We start from the raw sequence: 22,739 nt of genomic DNA, 5'->3' as shown, positions 1-22,739 counted from the left end.
GTAGAACTAGGGTGGGGATGAAACCCACAAATCTTAACTATTGCAACAATAAAGTTAACCAGCTAGGGTTACAATGTTTGACCATAAGATATGATCTACCCTATGAGGGGTCTTCCCTATTAAAAGCTTAAGAGACTATTAGGTCTCACCTTGTTAAAGAAATTTACACTCACAATAAAGTAAGGACTCTATTAGGAGATTTACATAGGCTTCTTAGGAACACTCTGGTAAGAGATTTACTCTATCTCAATTACAAAAAATTGATTTAGTACCTAACCCTCGATTTTCTCTATAAGTTGATCTTTGGTCTCCTCTTTCCTTTATCTTGATCTGATTCTCCTAATGTGATAAGTCTGTTCAGTCCACTTCTTTGATTACTCTCTGTTGGATCTGCCTTTTGAAACTTCACTTCACACCTTCACTTGAGCATATCCCTTTTGCACTTTCATTGTATTGTCTTGTATCCAGAATCCTCCTTAAATAGACATCATGTGAAGTTTCTAGATATTGATTAAAAGCTTAAATGTCATCATCTTTTGTCATTTACATCCCTTTTTCTGTTTGGTTGAATTATATGCCTAGGGATTGTTACCTTTTATATTAACGCATAATCAACATCCGTTCTAGCTCTACAAATATTAAATGTCATAGAAATTTCAGCCAAAATGGTTTATATATGAGTTTGTGCCATTGCAAGCTCGTATATCAAAACTAAATTACTCGACACTTGAATGTTCTGATGCTTGGTCATGCATAAACCTTCATGTTGTTATTTGGCTTCTATATGTCTATTTTCTTAGCTTCAATATGCTTGGTCTTCATTATATTGCTTGGATTATACTATCTTCCTCGGATCACATATCTTCTTGGTATATATTAAATGTTCGGCAATCGCCATCTCACTCGGTATAAGTGTTGTATGCTCAACCATTACTAGATAACTCGGTCATAGTGATGACCTTATAATCTTGCCTAGTAAATGACTTGCAAATGACTAAGTGTTGGGACACTAATCAACAACATAGGCTTAGAGATCAATACCTTTAAGACAACAACAACTCAATTCATTTCCTAGCTATCATTGGGCATTTTGCTACCTCTATTTAGACTTGAACTAATTCTCAAGACATTTTTTATGAGACTCGCGCCTATATCTTACATGATCAACTTACACATGCTAATGGAAATAGAAGATCCTAACCTTTTTAATGGTGTTTTTCCAAGACTATAAGGAAATTATTGGATAAAAGAAAGGATTTTTATGGGAAATATTTGCTTCATTTTCTTCAAATTTTATTTAAGAAACACTTATCCTTTTGGTATTATTTTCTACATTATTTTAAGGATTCTTTTGTTCTTTAATTACTAGGCCATTGTGGTGAGTGATCTTATCCAAGCTAAACTAGATAACTTAGAGGAGTTCAAGAATAATGTGATTCTTTGTTCTATTCATGAATCAGGGAATGTGGTCATTTATGTTGATGAAATGAAGGCTTTAACACCAAATTTATTTGATAAGATTTCTAAGAAGATGATTATTAGGGTTGAGGCCCTGATAGAAGTGGATGTTAAGAAAGGGGGTTGATCTCAAGATGTTTAGGGCACCAAAACTTGGAAAGTAGTTAGTGAGATCTCAAGTACTAGGTTGGATAATTTCATGCCTTTATTGAGGAACTAGTTAAGGAACTCCATGAGTTGATTCTCTTGGAAAACAAAAAATAAATAAAAATATTGTATGCCATTGCAAATGTTAAAAACAATTAGGATGTGGTTAACAAGAACCTAGAGGAGATTGTCATTTTAAGCAAGGAGATAATGTATAGGACTTAGAGCCTCTCCAAATTCTACAAGATGAACTTGTACAAGAGTGAGCCAAAAGGATAAGGAAAGAAAATATTGAATTAAGAGAGATGGAAGGTCCTGCTACTTTGGCCGTACATATTGTACTATAAAATGGCTCCTTCTTGAAGCTCCTAAAGGAATTAAATCATGAGTAGGAGGAGGCTAAGTCCCATTCTCTTGGCCTCTATGTTTTTTTTGTAGGACTCTACCAACTTTTTCTTTGTTTATTCTTTCAACATATTAGTTTTTGGGATTTTGCTGATTGAATTCACTCCTTATGAATTTAATTTTGGGATGTTGGTTAGCTTGATGTAAGGGTTATCTCCCTCCCCTTATTTACTTAATTAGAAAAAATAAAATGTACACACATAAAATAAAAATAATCGAAGGTATAAGAAAATAAACAAAATAGGAAGAAGTGCTAACATAGTCATCTCCTGGAGTTTGAAAGGTTAATCAAGCCTTAACCTACAAGAGAAATCATAGTGTAGTTCAACCTAGGTTAAAAGGATTCAATGTTTCTAATTTAAATGCTCCAAATGAGGAGTAATAATTAGTTTTAAAAGGAAAATGGTAATTTTGGGTAAAAATACTTTTATTTCTTCAATCAAACACAACAAATCATCGCCCAACAATAAGAAGAAACACACTATTTTAAACCCATGAAAGCTACAATACTTGTTGGCACTCATTCCAAACCTATAACAAAGTAGTAGAATAAATAATAAGATACTTCTAAAAATTTAAAAAATTAGCATTTTTTTCTTTGAGATACCTAATAGTGGAGAGGGATTTTTAACGAAGGAATCTAATTCAAGCAATGAGATTTAATCATAATATTAAAAACTATTTAAATAATTATTAAATAATATAAAAGGATACATGTCTTTTTAATTATTTGATTTGTTGAAAATGTTAATTTTCTTTTTATTTATTTTTTTTAACTTCTTTTTGAAAAGCAAATTGTTTTTCTTAATGATTTAACTTTAAGATGCTTTGATAAAAACAAATCTTATCTATTTCTTTATTATTTTATTAAGTATTTGAGATTGAATAATTTATACTTTCAATTATTCAAATGAATATAATATTAAATTATTTATTAATCTTCTTAGTGAAAATTAGAAGAGCATAGAAAGATATTTGATTATTTCAAAAAGTTGAGTTTCTTTTGAAAAATCAACCTAAATATAGGAAAGAAAATTTAATAGGAGAATGTCCCACCTGAAAAGGAAAGACGAGGTAAGGAAACGATGGGAGAAAAATTAGCTCTTATCCAAACTCCCATAAAAGAACCCCACCTCCATAGGAGCCTACCCAAACTCAATAGGAGAGTCGTGAAAAGTAGTTCCAATACCTCTACAACCACAAGTTGACTACACACAAAGAAGACCCCCACAACTTGACATAAAACCCCAAATTAAAAGGAGAATGTCCAACACATAGCCACATGTTTGCCAATAAAAAGAGAAACATGAGACAAAACCCAACCATTAGAAATTGAAGACAAAAACCCCTTACTAAAAGATAGAAAGACAAGGTTCAACACCTTGACCAAGCCTCTTGAAATAATTGAGAACTCTCCTTGAACAATAGACCAAAGTAAAGGATTCGCGGAAAACCCCAAGATATCCAAATAGAAACCAAGATAGGAAACACACATCTTTCCTCTCTAGAGACCAACCATATCCACCACTTCTATCTCTTGCACAATGATGAGTAGCACATCCACCACTGGAAAATGACTAGTACACAACATAAAGGCTCCATGAGCTAGAAATATGCCAATAAAGTTAGTTGAAGAACACAAAGAATTGGGTCGATAGAGAAAATTGAGCACATAGAAGAAGATGTGCTAAGAGGCCTCACAACAATAGGAGGATAGTGGTTCAACCAATGCCTTCAACTCTAGAGAATCCTTTTCTCCAAAATATATAGTTGCATATTAGAGAATTGAATAGGAGGTAGTTTCCCCCTCTATATCCATATAACTCTAAAACGTTGAAGCGCTTTTATCATACGAGCAGGACGACCTGACATTGACGATCGACGGTTGAAAATAAGGCTCAGGTTCTGTAAAACGCTTGAAATCACTCTTTTTTCTTTGGCCATGACAGAGAATTTCAAAAGAGACGGTGAAGTGACATAAAGCACTGTATGATAGAGATGGAGGTGACTAAAGGTATTAGTGATGGAAGACAAACAAATTACAAGGACAGCAATTTGCGTACGAAATTCCATGGAAGAGAGGGAGAATCTACCTTTTCACTGTTTGATGTGTTTCCCCCACCTTTAGCCTCCTTCTGTGTAGCCTCGCTGGAAAGATTTGCTTTTGTGATATAAAGCGCCGCATGATAGAGATGGAAATGATACAACTCACTTATTGCAGATGCTCATAAATCTTTTTAAAAATGAATAAATTATTGGACGTGAAAATTATAAACAAATAATTATTTGGTTCTTACTTGTCAGTATGTCATTTCTATTAATTTATATATATATTCTATAATAAATATAGAGAAGATAGAGTTCTCCACACTTTCATTTAATTTAATAATTGATAAAATAATATATATTTTAAAAATTAAAGTCTTGATAACTCTTGGTTTCCCTAAATATATTATAAATATATGTAAAGTAGTGATATTGCTATCAAGATTTAATTCTGTGATTTTTGAGTCAAACTCATTGACCCATGTTTCATGAGTAGTGATTCAACATGAATCCATCTCTCATGAGAATAAATGGAACACTTAGCACTCATTGGATTTAGGTGATGCTCACAAGGGTGAAGCACCGGGAAGTCCCTAAATCCAATGAGTGCTAAGTGTTCCATTTATTCTCATGAGAGATGGATTCATGTTGAATCACTACTTATGAAACATGGGTCAATGAGTTTGACTCAAAAATCACACAGTTAAATCCTGATAGCAATATCACAATTTGACTTGCTGTGGAAATTATCTCCTATTTATATATAAAGTAGTTAATAATTAGTTTCAAAACAATCTCTTTCCATAATATAAAGTTTTGTCAAAGAAAATGTTTGTTTGATAAGTATTTTCTTCATAATGCCGGACAAGTTGATGACATGGTTTCCAATTTTTTTTCAAATTATTCAATCTCAAATCCATTAATATATATATATATATATATATATATATATATATGAAGGAATCACTCATGTCATCATGTGTGCACTTTCGTCAATCCTTAATTTATTTTTTTTAATTGTAGGGGTGTGGCTTTTGAGATTTACAAATAAAAATAATATATTGTACTTGTTTAGGCAATACTATTTCCTATTCCATTCACTTTGCAAACTTCTCAATTAATATAACCAATCAAAATGCTTTATTTTTATCATTTTCAAAATTTATCACACTTTTTCTAAAGTTGTAATTTATATTGTTAAATTTTGTCCAATAAAAAATATTATCTATTTCAAATGTATTGGTTCACACAAATATGTATTATAAGGACTCTTTTATGGGAGCATCACACATATTGTACTATTTTTCCCGATACATTACTAAATTTTAATGTTTAATTTTTAAAATATTTTAAGGATTGTTTTGTATTGATGAAAATATTTATGAATAAAAATAAACTTATTACTAAATTTACTTATCAATTGCAATAACATAAATTGTTTACTTGCCCGTTTTTTCCTCTAATTTTTTGTTAATTTATAATGATTATCCATGATTAGCTAGATGAATATCTATAAAAATATGATAAATTGTTTGTCATCTTCAATTTATTTGTAAAAGCCATTCAATTTATTTTTTAAAGTCATCAAATTTTAATAACAAAAAATGTGTGACATATGACATAACTAAATATAGATTATGATAAAGACGGAGAAGTTTTAACCATTTATTTAAAAAAATTAATTTTCAAGATTATGTTTAAATATTACTCATTTCTACAAATAATTATTCTATTCATATCAAACACATTTTACTTTTAACAAATTTATACTATTTCTCTTCAAAATATTCAAAAGCTACAATTTTAATTGAACACACAAACATATAAGAGTTATAATATAATATTTACAATAATAATAAATTCTTTCTTTTTTTAGATATACAATTATAAATAATCACTAAATATAAATCACATATACAACAAAAAAAAATTGTGAAACATGAATGGTAACATGTGTCTTTGTGTATTTAATCTTTCATAACAAAATTGTTATAGAATTAATATAGATTTGCTACATTTATATATTATATCTACCTACAAAAGATAATTAATTAAATCTTGAATATAAATAATATGATACCAATTATATTTGTCATCAAATCATTAAAAATAAAATATATCAAATTTATTTATCACAACTTTTTATAATAGAAAATATTTATTTTTATGTGCTATGGTTATTTCATGTGCATACTTATATTATGAGATCTTTCAATGTTCATGTAAAGTTTCAAAATACAATTACAAATTTATCATAAGATTTTGTTATTTGTATATAAAAAATATTTTATTCAATCTCATATCATGAATAAGTTTATCAATATACCAAATACAACTGACCTACTAATAAAAGAGTGATAAATGGTGAGGAGATTACGTCTTAACAATGAACAATGAACATGGTAGTGCAAAGGAAGATCCACAGTGGTCACAGGAATAAAGGGAAAGGAGAGGTTCTCTAACAAGACCACAATCATTTAAAGGTGGTGGAAAAAATTGGAACAAGTAGAAAATGATAAAAAGAAGAATATTATTATAATTTCCTAACACAAAACCTAGTTTTAATTATAAGGCTAACTATATTCATAAATCTAACATCATTTGTAATCTTAAATTAGGTCTAATAAACATCACAACCATAACCATAATACTGACAATGGCGTAAGTATTGTCATAACCATAATTATAACCTTAAGCAATATTCACAACTTTAATCCCAACATTAACTTTAATCCTAATTAAAACATTAAATCCTAACTCACAAACAAAATTGTATACCCAATCTTGACCCTAATCATCACTTAAACCTAACTCTTGTCCTAAGTGCAACCTTAAATACTAACCCTTATAAAAAAAAAACCCTAATCCTAATAATAACTATGATATAAACCTTAAACCTAATTAATAGAATTTTTTTTTTCAAACTTACAAATTGTTTTAAAAATAATAAAATAAAATTAATTTTAAAACAATTATATATTGTCTAAAATAATATAGAAATAATATTAAAATAATTGACCATAATTGATTTAATCTATATTAAATTCAAATGTCAAAGACATTATTAAATATATAGTTTAATAATCTCCAAAATTATATGTATACATATATATTTAAAAAAAATAGTAAAACATGATAAATACATTTAGAATATAAAATCTACATAAATATAGATTCAATCTAGAACTAATATTATAATTCTTAAGAAATATCTTTAAAAATAATTAAGAGTCAAATTGCAAATAAAGTCCACTAAAAATATATATTTTAAATATATTTTATGAATCATTTTTATAAACAATCTATTACTTAATATCTTGTTATTATTAATTTCAAAAATATTTTTGATAAATTTTATTATTAACATATTTTATTGTATATTTATAAAAATATAAACAAATACATGTAATTTCAATTATTATTAGTATTGTCAATTTTTAAATTCTTGTCATAGAAATGGTTTTTTTTTAAGATTTAGATTTTTTTTGTTAATTATATATGTTTCTAGTATTCTAAAATTCGAAACAGGGTAATCTACGTACTAAAGACAAAACAAAGTCAAACCTTTTTTTTTCCCAGATTCAAGAAAACATAGTGGATTTTTTTTTTCCAAATTTTGACTACAAACTATGTAAATCATGAAAACATTGAAATTTTCAAAAAAAATCCATGATGTTTTTGACCTTTTGAAAATTGATCAACTGTACAATTTTGATAGAGAATAACCTCATCCCTAAAACTCACTTAGTATTCAAAAAGCACTCTAATGTAATCGAATGACAACCCTCCCTCTATTGAAAATCACAGATACAACGTCAGAAATTAGAACATTTCAGTTTGGCAGGACAGACAAGCATAGAGAGAATTAAACCAATCCAATATATGAATATCACGGGTAAAGGCAATCAATTGTCTTGCATGCATTTCATTACTTATGAACCATTGATTCGCAAACACAGGTTGCCCTTTTCAACCTTTGGCATAAAAATTAAAATTTATAATTTTTTTAATTAACTAGTATAGATATCTTAAATAAATCTATCTAAAGAAATGCCAATAGATATCCACTACAAAATATTATAATTTAATTTACTACATCTAAAATTATTTTTATTTCTTTTATCTTCATTTATTTAGTTTTTAACTAATTTAAGCTTTTTGTTTTAATTTCTTAAAAAATGGATGATTTATATCTACAAATATTATAATTTAAACGAATATTTTATTTCTATTTATTGAATTAGTTGTAAAAGTATATTTGTAATAAGATTTAAACTTTTGACATGTAGATGATTGTCAAATTTAACCTAGAAGAATAAAAGTTAACATTAACACGCCCATACCATCTCACTCCTCCATTCTGCCATTGTAGAATGCCTATCGACATTAATTAGCTATAATTAAATTTATGTTTGTTTTTTAATTTTTTTTAAATAAATAGTGAATTTTCAATTGAAGTGGTTCATTTTCCAAGATTTCTTGAAATTTTATTGTAAGTGCTTAAGATCATAATCTGAGTTAATCAATAAAAGATTATCCATCTTCCATTCAAGTATGGCTTATGTTTTCCGAAATTTAGAAGAACAAATCTTTTTTCTTTAAAAAATTAATAATGGATAATCTATTTTTTTAATGGAGGGTTCAGTTTTTCCACCTAATCTCTTTGGTTAAGAACCACCAAATTTGTGTAGATCCCACCTCATCCCTTTTAGATGTGGGAACCTTGTCCGCAGTAAGACCTGATCCTCTTATTCTTTAGAAATGTACTACAATTCATTTTGTAAATAAAATATACTAGTAATCCCACCTTAGTGTGCAATAGGTACGTTGTATTTGGGTGTAAAATTTGTTTAGAACTGACACAAACAAGACATTTTATTTGTTCTTCACATTTAATACAATATGTTTGGTAATCACCAAGCACCTTGATAAATAGGCAGGAGAGTGAAAGGAGCAAAAACTAATATGCAATCCTCTTCCATGCCAAACAAAAGCACCATTGTATTTTGAAATAAGTTTCAAGTCCCGTGAATTTGTGAACAAGTTGCTTTGATTTCCCAATTCATCCAGTGTATGGTCCATTTATGTGTGCATATGCAATGTCATTTAACCCTGTGTAGATTACAAAATTTTATTCAGCTTTGAATTTGAGAACTCTAATTTTTAATTTATGCATCTAAAAAATAATTCAAGCTTACCTGTAGTAGTTGTTCCAAATTTGATATTGTTGGAGGACTTGTATTTGATAATGTTTGAAGGCGCATCTCCTCTTTTTTCCTTCGTGCAACAAATGGGTTTTTTTGCATTCGTGCATATCTTTCAAATGTGAATGTGGGTTGAATGAGGAGGTCTGCAAGTTCACGTACTCTTGATATTGATGTGAATGTTAGCCCTTTGGCAGTCAGTGTTGCCAATGTCAATTGTCGCTCTTTGTAGTGTAAGTCCTTGCGACTTGTGTATTGTTAGGGCCCATGCCTTTTTTAAAGGTATTTGTCTATGAATGCCACAAATTATTGGTAGAACTAGAATATTTTGTGGGTTGTTATGGTCTTAGGGTGGCCCAATGTAGTTTGGAAAGTCAACAATTACAAATACAAGGAGTTGAGGTGGCTTTTCACCAACATTATATACAATTTTTTTGACTTGTCCAAGTGCGCCATTGACAAGTCCAATTTCGACCCATAAGTTTGCACAAAGCATGACCTTTTGGTCAGCGCATAAGAGTATTCTTGATTAAAGTTGTTCTTCATCTGGATTTGAACGTGGTAAACCTTTAAGTTTCTTTGCATCAAAAAGGGCAATTGGTTTGTCTAAAGACTGTAGCATGCATTTGTTATGTAGTAATACCAGTTGTTATGTATTTTCATTTTTGTTTGAAATTTAGTCAATGGTGTAATTTGTAGGGAGGATAGCCGCATCGAAGATATTATAAGAAAAAAAACCCGCCACTTCTTCATCAATAGAAGCACACAAAAAATATTGAGAGTGACTGAACCCAGAAGAATCCCATTCAATTCATAGGGCCCATCAATGCATTCACCAATGGTGACATTGATTAACACACTTCATTTCAGAGTCTGAAAAATAATAATAAGAACAATTGAATGACTAATGACAATGCCAATGTTGAGCTCCCCACCATCATTTCTGATGTCGCACTTGATGTCTTCTTAAATGTTCGCCATGTCTCTCAATTATTTTCTGTGTCTTCAACAATAAAACTTTTTTGCTATAGTGAAGGCATTAATGCTTGTGGCGTTGTAACTACCACATTCCAAGTTTTCTTAGCCTTGCTTCAGTGCCATTTCTCCCGCCTGCTATTATGTTTGTTTGCTGCCAGTTATTTGCTTTCTAACACCAGCAAGTTTTACACAACATCCCAACAAGTCCTTACTGAGAAAAAAAGCAAGGAAAAAAAGTCCAAACAGATAGTGAAGCTAAGAAGACCTGCACATCATGGGTTTGAAACACGGTGCCAACCTCCTTGCTTTAACACTCTCGACCACGTTTGCTAGCACTCCTAATTTTGGAGGGAATAGTTTAGCAAAGATAGATAGTAATTCAGACAATATCATCTGTGAGATCCATGGCAGTTGCAGGTGAAGAGTCTTCCTGTGAATGAGGTTGCTTCTAATACAAAAATGGTTGGGCGACCCTATTGCTATCAAAATCAATGGAGTTAATAAGCCATCAGATGCGTTTTCCAAATAGCAATGGAGTTAATAAGCCATCAGATGCGTTTTCCACCAACACAATCCAAATCAAATATTTGAATCATTGCATAAAGTTTTTTCTACTGAAGCAAAGTATCCTTTGAGGGCATACTCTCTCTCTTCCCACCCCTTCTTTGCATCATATCCCCTACACACACCCTCTCTCTCCATCAATCACTCTCAAGCACTCTCTCTCTCTCTGTTAATCGATATCCCCCTTTCTCTACCTTGATCTTTCTTTCTCCCACTCTCTCTACCCTATCCTCTCTCCCTCTCTTTCCATGTCCTATCCCCTACTCTCTCTCTCTCTCTCTCTCTCTCTCTCTCTCTCCATCAATTAATATCTCACTTTCTCCACCAATCATGCTCTCCCTCTCTCTCTCTCTCTCTCTCTCTCTCTCTCTCTCTCTCTCTCTCTCCATCAATTAATATCTCACTTTCTCCACCAATCATGCTCTCTCTCTCTCTCTCTCTCTCTCTCTCTCTCTCTCTCTCTCTCCCCCTCGATCCTATTCTCTCTCCCTCTCTTTCCATGTCATATCCCCTACTCTCTCTCTCTCTCTCACATCCTCTCCCCCTCTTCCTATCCTTGACCCTCTTTCTCTCCATCATATACCTTCTTTCTTCCTACACCCTTCTCTCTCTATCCTATCCCCTCTCTCTCCTTTATTACACCTCTATATTATATTTTAATTAAGTCAAACTCTTTAAAATCTACAGTTGTGCTTCTGAACTCATCACACTATAAATGCATAAATAGTGAATGGACATTTTGTTATTTCTTCTTTGTGTAGAATCAGGGAAATTATGGGTTCTTTTCAAATTTACAATTTATAGATGGATAGCTTTTGGAGATACATGCAACTTTATTCCATAGAATGGATGTAAGTACATGTTGAGAAGCATTATTATCTGGTTCTTTATCAAAGAAAGCCAACACTAAATAATTTGCTTTGTGTCTATTGATGCTCATAAAGTGGAGGTTTCTATCCATCACAAATGCTGCCCATAAGTTATCACCCACTATTGTGCTCAACAATATGTTGGACAGTTAAGATTGAGTTGAATTGGGATTTCAAACAAAAGGGAAAATGATATTTTAGTTATTCAATCATAATACAATTATATTTTATTTATAGATAATATCAATACAATCAACTTTATGCTTTCAGCTAAAACTCTTATACAATCAATTTCAAGCTCTCAACTTCAAGATTTAACAATAAAATACCTGTCTAATCATTTATAAATTTAGATTGTTATATAATTAGATATTGATACATTTGTAATCAATTTAATGTGATTTCTCAATATCTCATCAATTACTACAATTTGAATAATTATTGAATTCTTTAATGTTAATACAAAAGGAGCAAACTTTTCAACCGCAAAGCATAAAAAATTGGTGAACTAATTGAATACACTTAATAATTGTCTTGTGTGAGAACGTATCTAACAGACGTCTGTAACCATCGACTGCAAAGTAAATGTGGGTGTGTCGTACATTTTCTCATCCTCTGTAAGCTACCCCATCTCTCACTACCTCCATCGTCGTCCTCAGTTCGATTCTGGCTGATGCTCGAGAGGGAAAAAGCTGCAACATGTATTCACTAAAAGAAGGGCAAATGAATTTGTGGTTTCTTCCCTACCCAGGAGCCATCAAGGCCCTTCAAGATGATCACTCTAAGATCTATCTAGCGAATATTTGAAGGGCAACTGCAACCAGAGACACGACTCGGAATGCTGCAAAGCAGGGGGAAAATCCAATACAAATGCTCACCCAATGTCTCCCACAGTTGAAAGATCCACCGTCACTCCACCCTTGCCTTTAGTTACTGTGTCTCGCCCTCCCATTGCAGTGGCTCACCTCAACGACCATCCACACAATCCAAATCTGCCAAGAGAATAACTGCTGACAATGCAACGTGGGGCCAAATTAATGATGGGACAACTGAATGACTGTTCATCATGCAACGGACGCCCCAGATGTAATGGATGGTCTTCGAGGATTTTTAAACACTTTCAACTGTTGATGGACAAAATTAGCTAAAAGGTTAATATTATTTCGATGGTCGTCATTGTCTCTCCACGATTGCTGACCGTCGGATGGAGAATTTGGCTCCTCACATTCAAATAGGGAATGCCTACAGCATAAAAATACATATCCTATCACCTAATCATGACAACTGTTAGTATAAATGGCAATATAAATACTTATTCATTTTTATAATAATAATATTTATAAAGTCTAAACTAGCATGACATATACTATTTTTTGAAATGTGAATATAGATATACAATCAATTTGATGGCCCAATTTGTATATGTAGTAGATATAGACTACTCATGGTTTATCAAGATTGGTAGAAAAGTTCAACCTGTTGTGAATATAACTAGCTTATAACTAGCTTTTATATATATATATAAGCGCCAAGAGAGTGTTCAAAATATGCAATGAAATCTGCTGTTGAGCTGAATAATACTCTCCAGTCATTTTTTTTAGAGGCATTGGTTATGAATAAACTTTATCTACTACTCTATCCACTCTCCTCCATTCTCATTAAATATTAATAAAAATTGTTAAAGCACGGGGGTTATTGTTTGCAGTAGGTGATTCTTTAATCTTTGCTATTACATTTTGATTGCATGCATTATTATCAGTTACATTTGCAATGAACAGATGTAAAATTAATTATAAAATATATGACACTTAAATGAACATCAATTTTTTTTTAAAGTAGCAAAAACTTACATTGATAAATGCGACTTAAATATTTTGATTGATACAAAGGTTCGACCTTGTACAAATAAGCACACAAACATAAAGGCCAATCAAGCAGAATAAAAAGAAAGGAACTCCATGACAGCACATCTTAAGAGCAAACTCCACACTTCAAACATTTTCAGAGAGTGAATTTCAGTGTTGGAATAGCAAGGAGATTATTCTTTCTCCTGAGGGCAATCCCGAGGGCTTCGCTCATGTCCAGAGAAGAAGGATCGCTTTCAAGTCTCCAGTGAAAGCAGTGAAAGATCTGTGACAACACAAGCTGTACAGTCCCCAGAGCCATATGAATCCCTGGGCAGCTCCTTCTTCCTGCCCCAAAAGAAATCATCTGAAAGTCCCTTCCTTTAATTATATCAACATCTTCACCCATGAATCTTTCAGGCTTGAATGCCACTGGATCTTCCCACGAAGCAGGGTCTCTCTGTATTGCCCACACGTTAACTAGAAGCCTTGTTTTCTCAGGTATAACGAATCGATCAGGTCCCACAGTGCAAGCTTGAGTAGATTCATGGGGTACCATCAATGGCCCTGGCGGATGTAATCTCAACGTCTCTTTCACTACACAACGCAGGTATTCCATGCTGGGCAGATCGGATTCTCTTACCATCCGACCTTTGCCTGCTACAGAGTCGATTTCTTGCTCCAGCTTTTTAGCTATCTCAGTATTTCTCAGCAGCTCAGTCATGGCCCATTCTAATGAGGAAGGTGTTGTCTCTATTGCACTAAAGAGCAAAACCTGTGAAAAAAAGAAATTACCAGTTGAAGTTTTTAGGCTGAAACAAATTAAAAAATTCATGGCATGCGTGTTAAATATTCTTATAAAGTATCAGCAATCAGTCCCTTCTATTTAAAGGAACCTCCCTCCATGGAACCCTAGTCTAATTGATTATGAGAAATTCAATAATTACAATATATTATATGTATGCTTTTGGGGAAGATTGTGTGTGAGTTTATCAGCATCAAGGTTTCTAATCATACTAAATGATCCATCATTGGGATGAGAGAGCTAAGAATAAGATTGTGCACGAGCTTATCAGCATCAGTATTTCGGATCATATTCAATGATCATCATCAGGATAAGAGGGGTAAGAATAAGATTGTGCATGAGTTTATCAGCATCAACATTTCAGATCATCACATTCAAGGATCTATCATCAGAATGAGAAAATTGAAAACATTAATACTTATAAACTCACACAATTTTACCCAAAAAATGAATTGTTAATCACAATATACGTTAAGTCGAAATAAAAAATAGGGTACTCACAAAGATTATTGCTTTGATGTCAAGAGCATCATCGGCCTGAGCCATTTCCAGAAGGGAATCAATGACATCCTTCACATTGGACTCATGAGTGGACTTCTTAACAGCAGCAGCATGTTCATCAATCACAATCTGAACAAGTTTATCAAACAAATCATTTGCCTCCCTCATCTTCTTCCTCACACCTTGCACATCCAGCCAGCCAAGGAGAGGAAGAGTGTCTCCAATGTTAGCTGCATTAATGGATCCAATCACCTTCTCCGCCATATCAGCAATTTCTTCATTGCACACCAATCCTCCTTCTCCATGCTCTTCAGAATATATGCTGCCAGCCAGCATTTGCCAAATTAAAGTCCTTGAAAGCGAGATAAAAAACCGGCTTACATTAACAGCAACGGTTCCCTCTTTGCTCTCCTCCCAAAGAGAACGCATGGCTTTTGAAACCTCTTCCTCTCTAACAAATCTGAAGGACTCAAATCTTTTGGCACTGAGTAGTTGGGTCATCAACATCTTTTTTACACGCCTGAAGTGATCTCCATATGGAGCAAGCGACAAGGGCTTCTGATTATAAGCAAGATAAGCAGCCATTGAAGGCCTGCCTGCAAAAGCTAAATCATGGGTTGTTAATAATTCTCTGGCCATCTCTGAAGAAGAGACAACGAGTGTAGGAAAAGAGCCGAATCTCAAGTACATAATGGGTCCATATTTGTGGGCAAGATGTTCAAGAGAACGATGAGGAAGCATTCCTAGCTGGTGGAGGTTTCCTATGATAGGCAATGCAAATGGTCCAGGGGGCAACTTCGGTGAATTAAGTTTTCTCAATGCGTAAACAAAGCATAAAAGTGCTACAACCATGGCTGTTGCAGGAGCACCATCTGCTTCCATCAGTTTGGAGAATGCCATTACTGAGAACTCCACCTCCAAAAACTGGATTGTCTCTTTGCAATCACTGGTCTTGTGGGGGCTTTCATATGTTAAAGATTTTGTATTAGTGATTAACTGTTTTTATTAATTTTTTATTAGGTGAGTTGGAATTTTTTTGTATTAATGATTAACTGTTTTTATTTTTATTTTTATTTTGTTTTTTTATGGAGGGTTCAGACCTGCAAGGCAGCCCAGTGAAGTACGAATCCTGTGAGCTACCAACCAGCGAAGGCCACCACATAGATTTTTTAAGAACCCAATACGGACCCACTCATGCCTAAAACCTCTTTGGCTTAGAGTCGGGGCATCCACGCCATCAAAATCACCCGGGGCATGATCTCGGCCTCATCCCTTATGATGTCAGAGCCTTGCACTCAACAAGTCTTGATCCCTAGTGGACTCTTTGTGAGCCATTCAACTTCACCAGTAGACCAAGGCCCATTGACTTTTTATTAATTTTGAATTAGGTGAGTTTGGATTTTTTGTATTAATGATTAACTATTTTTATTAATTTTTAATTAGGTGAGTTGAAATTTTCGAAGAGTATATATTTGTATAAAGACAAATGTAAAGCATCATCTTTCTTTCCTATTATTCTTTTGCATTGTGATGATAGAGCACGTGTGATTAAAATGTTGACGATAAAAAATCTTACACAATGGAATCTAAAAACTACAACTGTAAATATAAAATAGGGAAGATACTTTTAAAGAGCATTTACAAAAGAATAAACAATGGCAGTTAAACAATCACGATTATCAAGCATTATCTATAGAAAAACATAAAATAACTCATGAAGTCCCTTTGATGTACCTATGGGTTTTTATGATGGTCCTTTGTATATTCAAGCCTTGGTTACCCAAACATTCATCCATGATATTCTAGTGGACCTAATGTGCATGCCCAAAATTATCATAGAGGATTTTATTTACATCCACTAGCTACATAGAGATGTCTATTCATTTATGCACATATGGTGACCCTTTGTACCAATAATCAGTTCCTTTGTGTTATCATCCAAATTGACCTAGTGTCCTAACTCCTAGATGATCCATGCTACACTATAAGCACTCCCAACTATTATCACATTATGTGGGTCCACCTTTGGTTCATTATGACGAAGGTCATTCCCATTATCATTTACTAATATTTGAAATTCCATCACAATAGATAGTTGGTACTTTACTAACTTTCTCTATAAGACAACTACTCCCTTATTTCTTACCATATTGAACCTTGTACCAAATTATTTAAAATTATATTATATTTTTAAGATACAAAGGAAGACTCATTCCTTCTATGTAATTTGTTGACTATCTAGCTATAATATTTACATGTTTACTAATGATTTCTACTTCAACAAAAAATGAGAGGATTTTTTTCACTGATTTCAAGATTTTCCCCTATTTCTCCTCCATCATCACCTAGATAAGACTAGGACATGTACATGACTTGATGAGGATGTTGTCTACTAAGTAGATGTTTCATCTCATCTATACATATTGTAAGATTTGGCTATGGAGATAGTCATCCATTATCTAGAGGCAATGGAAAGCATAATATCAAGAAACAATGAATATGACAATAATAACTTATGTTTCTATCAATAATACATTATAATAAATCAGCTAGACATTTCATTAGAGGCTCCTTGGCTATATAGTCAAAGTGAGTACAAATGAGTGAATAATACAATCACAAGTGTCAATGGCTCATTACATGATAATGAACATGAAAATATATCACTTCACAAAAGGTGGATAGGTGATGGTGTGATAACACTGCAAAAGGTGGATTCACAAGTCCACTAAATATGGATCACCCACTCAAGTGGAAAATTTCATCTACACTGAGTGGATGTGATAATATAATAACATGATAAGTCCATATAATGTGGAAATTATCCAACTATTGTAGCTTGCAATTCTCTAAGTAATGTTAAATAGGGTGTTGTTAGGACCTAGGTGACAAGTAACCAAGGTAAATTGCTTTTACTACACTGACATATATTTATTTATTAAGACCTTTTTTCTGTCTCTAGTCCCCTGAGAGGACTTATTTCACCTTAGCAGGTTCATTGATATAGGAGGAACATCATATTGTGTATTTCTTCTTTTTTCATGTGCATTCCCCCATATTGGTTCTAATTTGTTTCCTTTACAGCTTGGAAAGGATTCAACTCATGAATTCATTTATGTCTCTACCATGTACACAATTGTTTTCCCTTCTTCCAATACACTTGCAGTTTTATATTCCTTTGGAGTTTGATGATAGTTCCATTCTTATTCATGTATCATATAATTCCCACATATATAATAATAACTAGAGTATCATTTAATTCTTATTTATTTAATTTAATTTTAATGTTACACACACACTCACATAGAGGTGTCCCCAAAAGGATATGTCCAATCTTGTAGAAAGAAATACCACAACAAATATAATAAAAGAAAGCAATAATAACACCAACCAATAAGGAAATAGAACTTCAATTATCATCAAGCTGGCCTAAAAATCCAAATGAGACATTTAAGCATGATCCTTCTTACATTCCATATATATATGCTTGATTATTTACTAAATTAAATGTTATACTACCACCCTTAGCACTCCTAAAACAAGGAGCACTACCCTTGTTATATATAAGGTATCTAGCCACAAGTCGACTTATTTGATCAGCAATGTCCAAGATAAAGAAAATGCATTACAAAAAAATAGGTCATGGTCTAAATCCATAAGAAAACCTACAAGAGATTCAACAACATGTATAACAACATAGAATAATGCACGAACTAGCATCATATGTCATAAAACTCCATCTCAATCTGAATCTTGTCACCTTGGTCATTAGAATAGGAAACCAAATGAAGGACTAGTCTGATTCTAAGTTAACTTCATCTAAAAACATTAGAATGAGATGTGACGATAGACATAGGATCTTTATGATGCTTGGACTACATCAAAAGGATCACATAAGATAATGGTCTAATTGGAACTATTTCTACCTAAAACTCGAGAATTTTCCAATTGGAACAATAACTAGACAAACTAAAAGGAAATCTTATAAGGTGATGTAAGATTTCCAACGACCTAAGGATTATCCTACATTAGACACCCCATGTGAATAAGAAGATATCTTCTAAGAGGAACTTATGAACATATGATAGGATTTAAGACATAAACCTCATGTTCATTCTTGACCCAGATGTTCTCTTCATGAGAAGGAAAATGGTTGTATTGTCTTTGTAAATCCACACTTTTGGTAGACTGCCCTCCACCTTCAAGTACTTCTTTGCTACTAATTCCACAACCTATTCTCTAGTTTCTCTAATCTACACCAATTTCTTCTACATTTGTTACATTTTCAAACGATAACCAATACCTAATTTATCATCTATTATTTGATTCTAGCCTCTAATCCACTCACAATATTCTATTACTCATCTTATACCACTCCTTTGATGAGCTACTCTAACATCATCTTTCTGTCATCGGTCTTCAATTCCACCAACTCAATTACATTCATTATAGTCATAAACAACTATAAAACATTAGTAAGCTTCTTAGGCACATGTTACAAATCCTTCACCTTTTGATCTAAAGCAGTTTGATCTACTAGGGTGTAAGTCCTCATCATATTCAATTTCATGTCTTTCCTTCCTTCCTCCTTCAAAAATATTAATGTAAACCTTATGTCATATTTCATGATAGACACAACATTCCTACAATAATCATGAATAGCACAAACATCATATTTCCAATGCTAGCTCAACAAAACATGGCAAGCACTCATGTTAACCACATCGCAAAATACGTCATCCCAATATGATTTAATGTTGAAATCAACCCAAAAATTCTCCTTCACTTCCACCATATTATCATCTTGAAACCGAATTGTCCCATAATGTTACTCTTATGAACTCCAACTTCTATACCATTTCCTCTTCAATACAAGGTTATCATTACTTTGGCAATCCATTATAACCTTGCAACATTTGTCTCCTTATTTACAAATAGTTTGAAATAATTTTCTTCTCTAGATAGGCTCTAGAGTTCTTTCTTACTTAACACAACTCTCCTGAACATCACAGTCTCACATCTCAGGTGCAACTTGACTCTCAACAAGTTTATCTTCATCAACTTGATCCTCATGTGTCACTAGGTCCTATTTTTCCTAAGCAGAGCCAACTGAACATTGGAAGCTCTATGTCAACATTCCCACATTTAAAACAAGTACCTATGAACTCTCTTTTTCCTCTTCCCCTTTCATGAATATTTTGATTAGGCTCCTCTTAAATCACATGTTTAACCTTTCTCTTATCAAAAACCAATTTATCCCTAACCCTAGGGATGACTCATCTTCTCTTCAACTTATCTTATGATTTAGAGCATACTAATAAGAATCCTCAATTATACTAATCCTCAACATAATTAACTCATCTTGAATCTTAACTCTCAAACTCTTAACATACCTAGTCAGCTTCTCTTTGGATGACTCTCAGTGTCTAGATCTGAATGTCATCTTGTAAAATTCCTTGAAGTATACTCCTTAAATATCAAATATTTTTTCTTGAGATCCTATAGTCTCTTAAATAATTACAATTCATAATACTCTAGTACAAACTTGTCCTTAATTATAGAAACCATAACTATCCACCTAGTTATCTTAGGTTCATTATTATCTTCTCTACCTTTCCACAACTCTTTCCAATATAAGGTAGCATGACCCTTAAATTTATTATGTGATAACCTTACCCTCTGTGGATATCTAACATCTTCAAGTTCAATATAATCCTCTAGTTCATTAACCCAATCTATCAATTCATCTAGATGTAATAAACCAAGAAAACATGCAACATTCATTCAATGACTATAACCCATTTGTGATATAGCTCACAATAATCTTTCTTCTTTTAAAGGTATCTCAACTTTGATTGTCTCAAGATCTTCAACAACTTCCTCAAATTTATCTTTGGTCTCAGGGTTTCTCATAAACCTAGTCAATAAATTGTAGATCTCAGTCCCTATCTCCTTTATGAATTCATCCATCATTTTCTCTAGCCTTCTAGTATTCATCCTTCTAGGTAGTATCCTTGCACACTTTAGGAATCATAGGTTCTCAATATCCTCTAGTTTGATAATGTAATCACAAGTATTGCGGTATTTGTAGGATCATGATGGGCCAAAAATTGGCGATATGAAAAAAATCACTTGTCATCTAAATTTGATGAAATGAAAAGGGTTTCTTTAGGACATTCTCAGGTTTCCATCCATATAATTGATGTCAAATAATGAGTTCACTAAGTAATTGTAACTTATTTTCTAATGGAGTTACCTATAAAATGTCGATTTACATACCGATTGGAAAAAATTTATAACTTTAAAATGGTGTAATCTTTTCAAAATGCCAAAGATGCGTCACAATGTAAGCTTTTCCTACTATTAGGGAAATATTGTTTTTTTTTTTTTTAAGAATTTTTGAATGAGTTAAGGTAGTTAGATAGAAGAGTTTTTTTATTCAAAAAAATGTTGTAGTGGAAAATTCAAAACTAACTATTTACTTAGAATAAAATTTCAAAAAAATATGCATCACATCCAAGTGTAAGTCAACTTATTATATGTAGAATATTGAAAAAATATATTATCATTTGATTGCTATTAATGTGGTCAGACATACACCTACTTCTTATTTTTTCCCTTTTTTTTTTGTAATTTTGCCTTGAAATTGGCTAGTATTTTAGAAACTAAATTTAATTTACTACATATTCTATCTTGGAAATATAAGAGGAGTAATTGAGAGGGGAGAGGTGAATCAGTTACTACAAAAATTATTTCTCAAATCCCTTAGATGTGTGTAAAAAATTGAACTTTGTTGATACTTGGTAAACATAGAAATGTCGAAACTCGATAAGCACTGAGAATACTCGACAATTAATTAACATGTAGATCTTAAGATGTTATATGTGATTATCATTACTATAACTTAGTTGCAAACATAGAAAAGAGATAACATGAACACATTTGACACCAAGATTTAATGTGGAAATCCAATTTTGGAAAAACCACCAATTGTAACTAGTTACTATTTTCACTCTTTTGAAGTGAGCCCTATTAGGAGCCAACCCTGTCAAAGGTTACAAAAAACACTATTAGGTGTAACCCTGTTAGAGGATTTAATCACCCTATTAGGAGTGACCTTGTCAGAGGTCTTTAGACAATTCAATAGAACTGTCACCTTGTTAGAGGATTTACAAATGACTATTAAACCAACTTTGTTAAGAGATTTAGATCACTGCTACAATGGTTAGAGAGAAACAATGAAATGACCTAATTTTGATACAACTAAATTGTTGATTAAAGATCTCTATTCTAGCTTGTGCTTGATCCTTCTTGATCGAATGTATCTTTTCAACTCTACAAAAACATTCTTCTTATCTTTTGATTCGCTTCCTCTTAGCATTTATCAGATCTTTAATGATTGTACATTGCACATTCTATGCATAACCTAACATTCTATTTATATCATTCACATTGTCAAGTTAGTTAGAATATAACTTAGAGTAACTAATATTCATTTCTTGAGTTAGATAGAACCAACAGATAAATCATTTGAACTTGACATGCCAAAATAAGAAAATCCTTTGATAGTCGACCTTGCTCGGTAGACATTAACTCAGAAGCAATTTTTCTATGTTAACCAAGTGAAGCTTGGTCAATACTGCATACTAGCAACTTCCTTTGGTAACAGAGTGAGCTTGGTTAGCACTGGTTCCATCCAAAATTTCTTTCATTAACCGAGTGAGCTTGGTTAACACTCATCATATGCAAACTTTCCTTTGGTGCCCGAGTGAACTTGGTAGACACTACCTTCTAAACTAGGCAAACTCTGGATTGCTCGGTAGCCACAGAAAACTATCTTCAATGCCCGAATGAGCTTGACATATACTGATTGATAATGATATGACAATTGTGTAACATCAAAGACAATACATAATTA

At 32.4% G+C, this 22,739-nt stretch overlaps 1 protein-coding gene across 1 annotated transcript; it reads right to left on the bottom strand.

The window, feature by feature from the left end:
• Positions 1-13,538: 13,538 nt before the first annotated feature.
• Positions 13,539-15,796, bottom strand: LOC149554889 (cytochrome P450 750A1-like). Its single transcript, XM_089828897.1, has 2 exons — positions 14,822-15,796; positions 13,539-14,290 (listed from the first exon to the last, which is right to left on the bottom strand). Exons 1-2 carry the CDS (start codon positions 15,719-15,721, stop codon positions 13,673-13,675), a joined length of 1,518 nt encoding a protein of 505 aa, XP_089685023.1. The 5' UTR covers positions 15,722-15,796; the 3' UTR covers positions 13,539-13,672.
• Between the last annotated feature and the right edge of the window lie 6,943 nt (positions 15,797-22,739).

This window comes from Cupressus sempervirens, chromosome 5 (assembly GCF_028749045.1).
Source record: "Cupressus sempervirens isolate cs-2001-9-10 chromosome 5, ASM2874904v1, whole genome shotgun sequence".
Classification (NCBI taxonomy): domain Eukaryota; kingdom Viridiplantae; phylum Streptophyta; class Pinopsida; order Cupressales; family Cupressaceae; genus Cupressus; species Cupressus sempervirens.
This window is presented reverse-complemented; position numbering and strand designations above follow the sequence as displayed.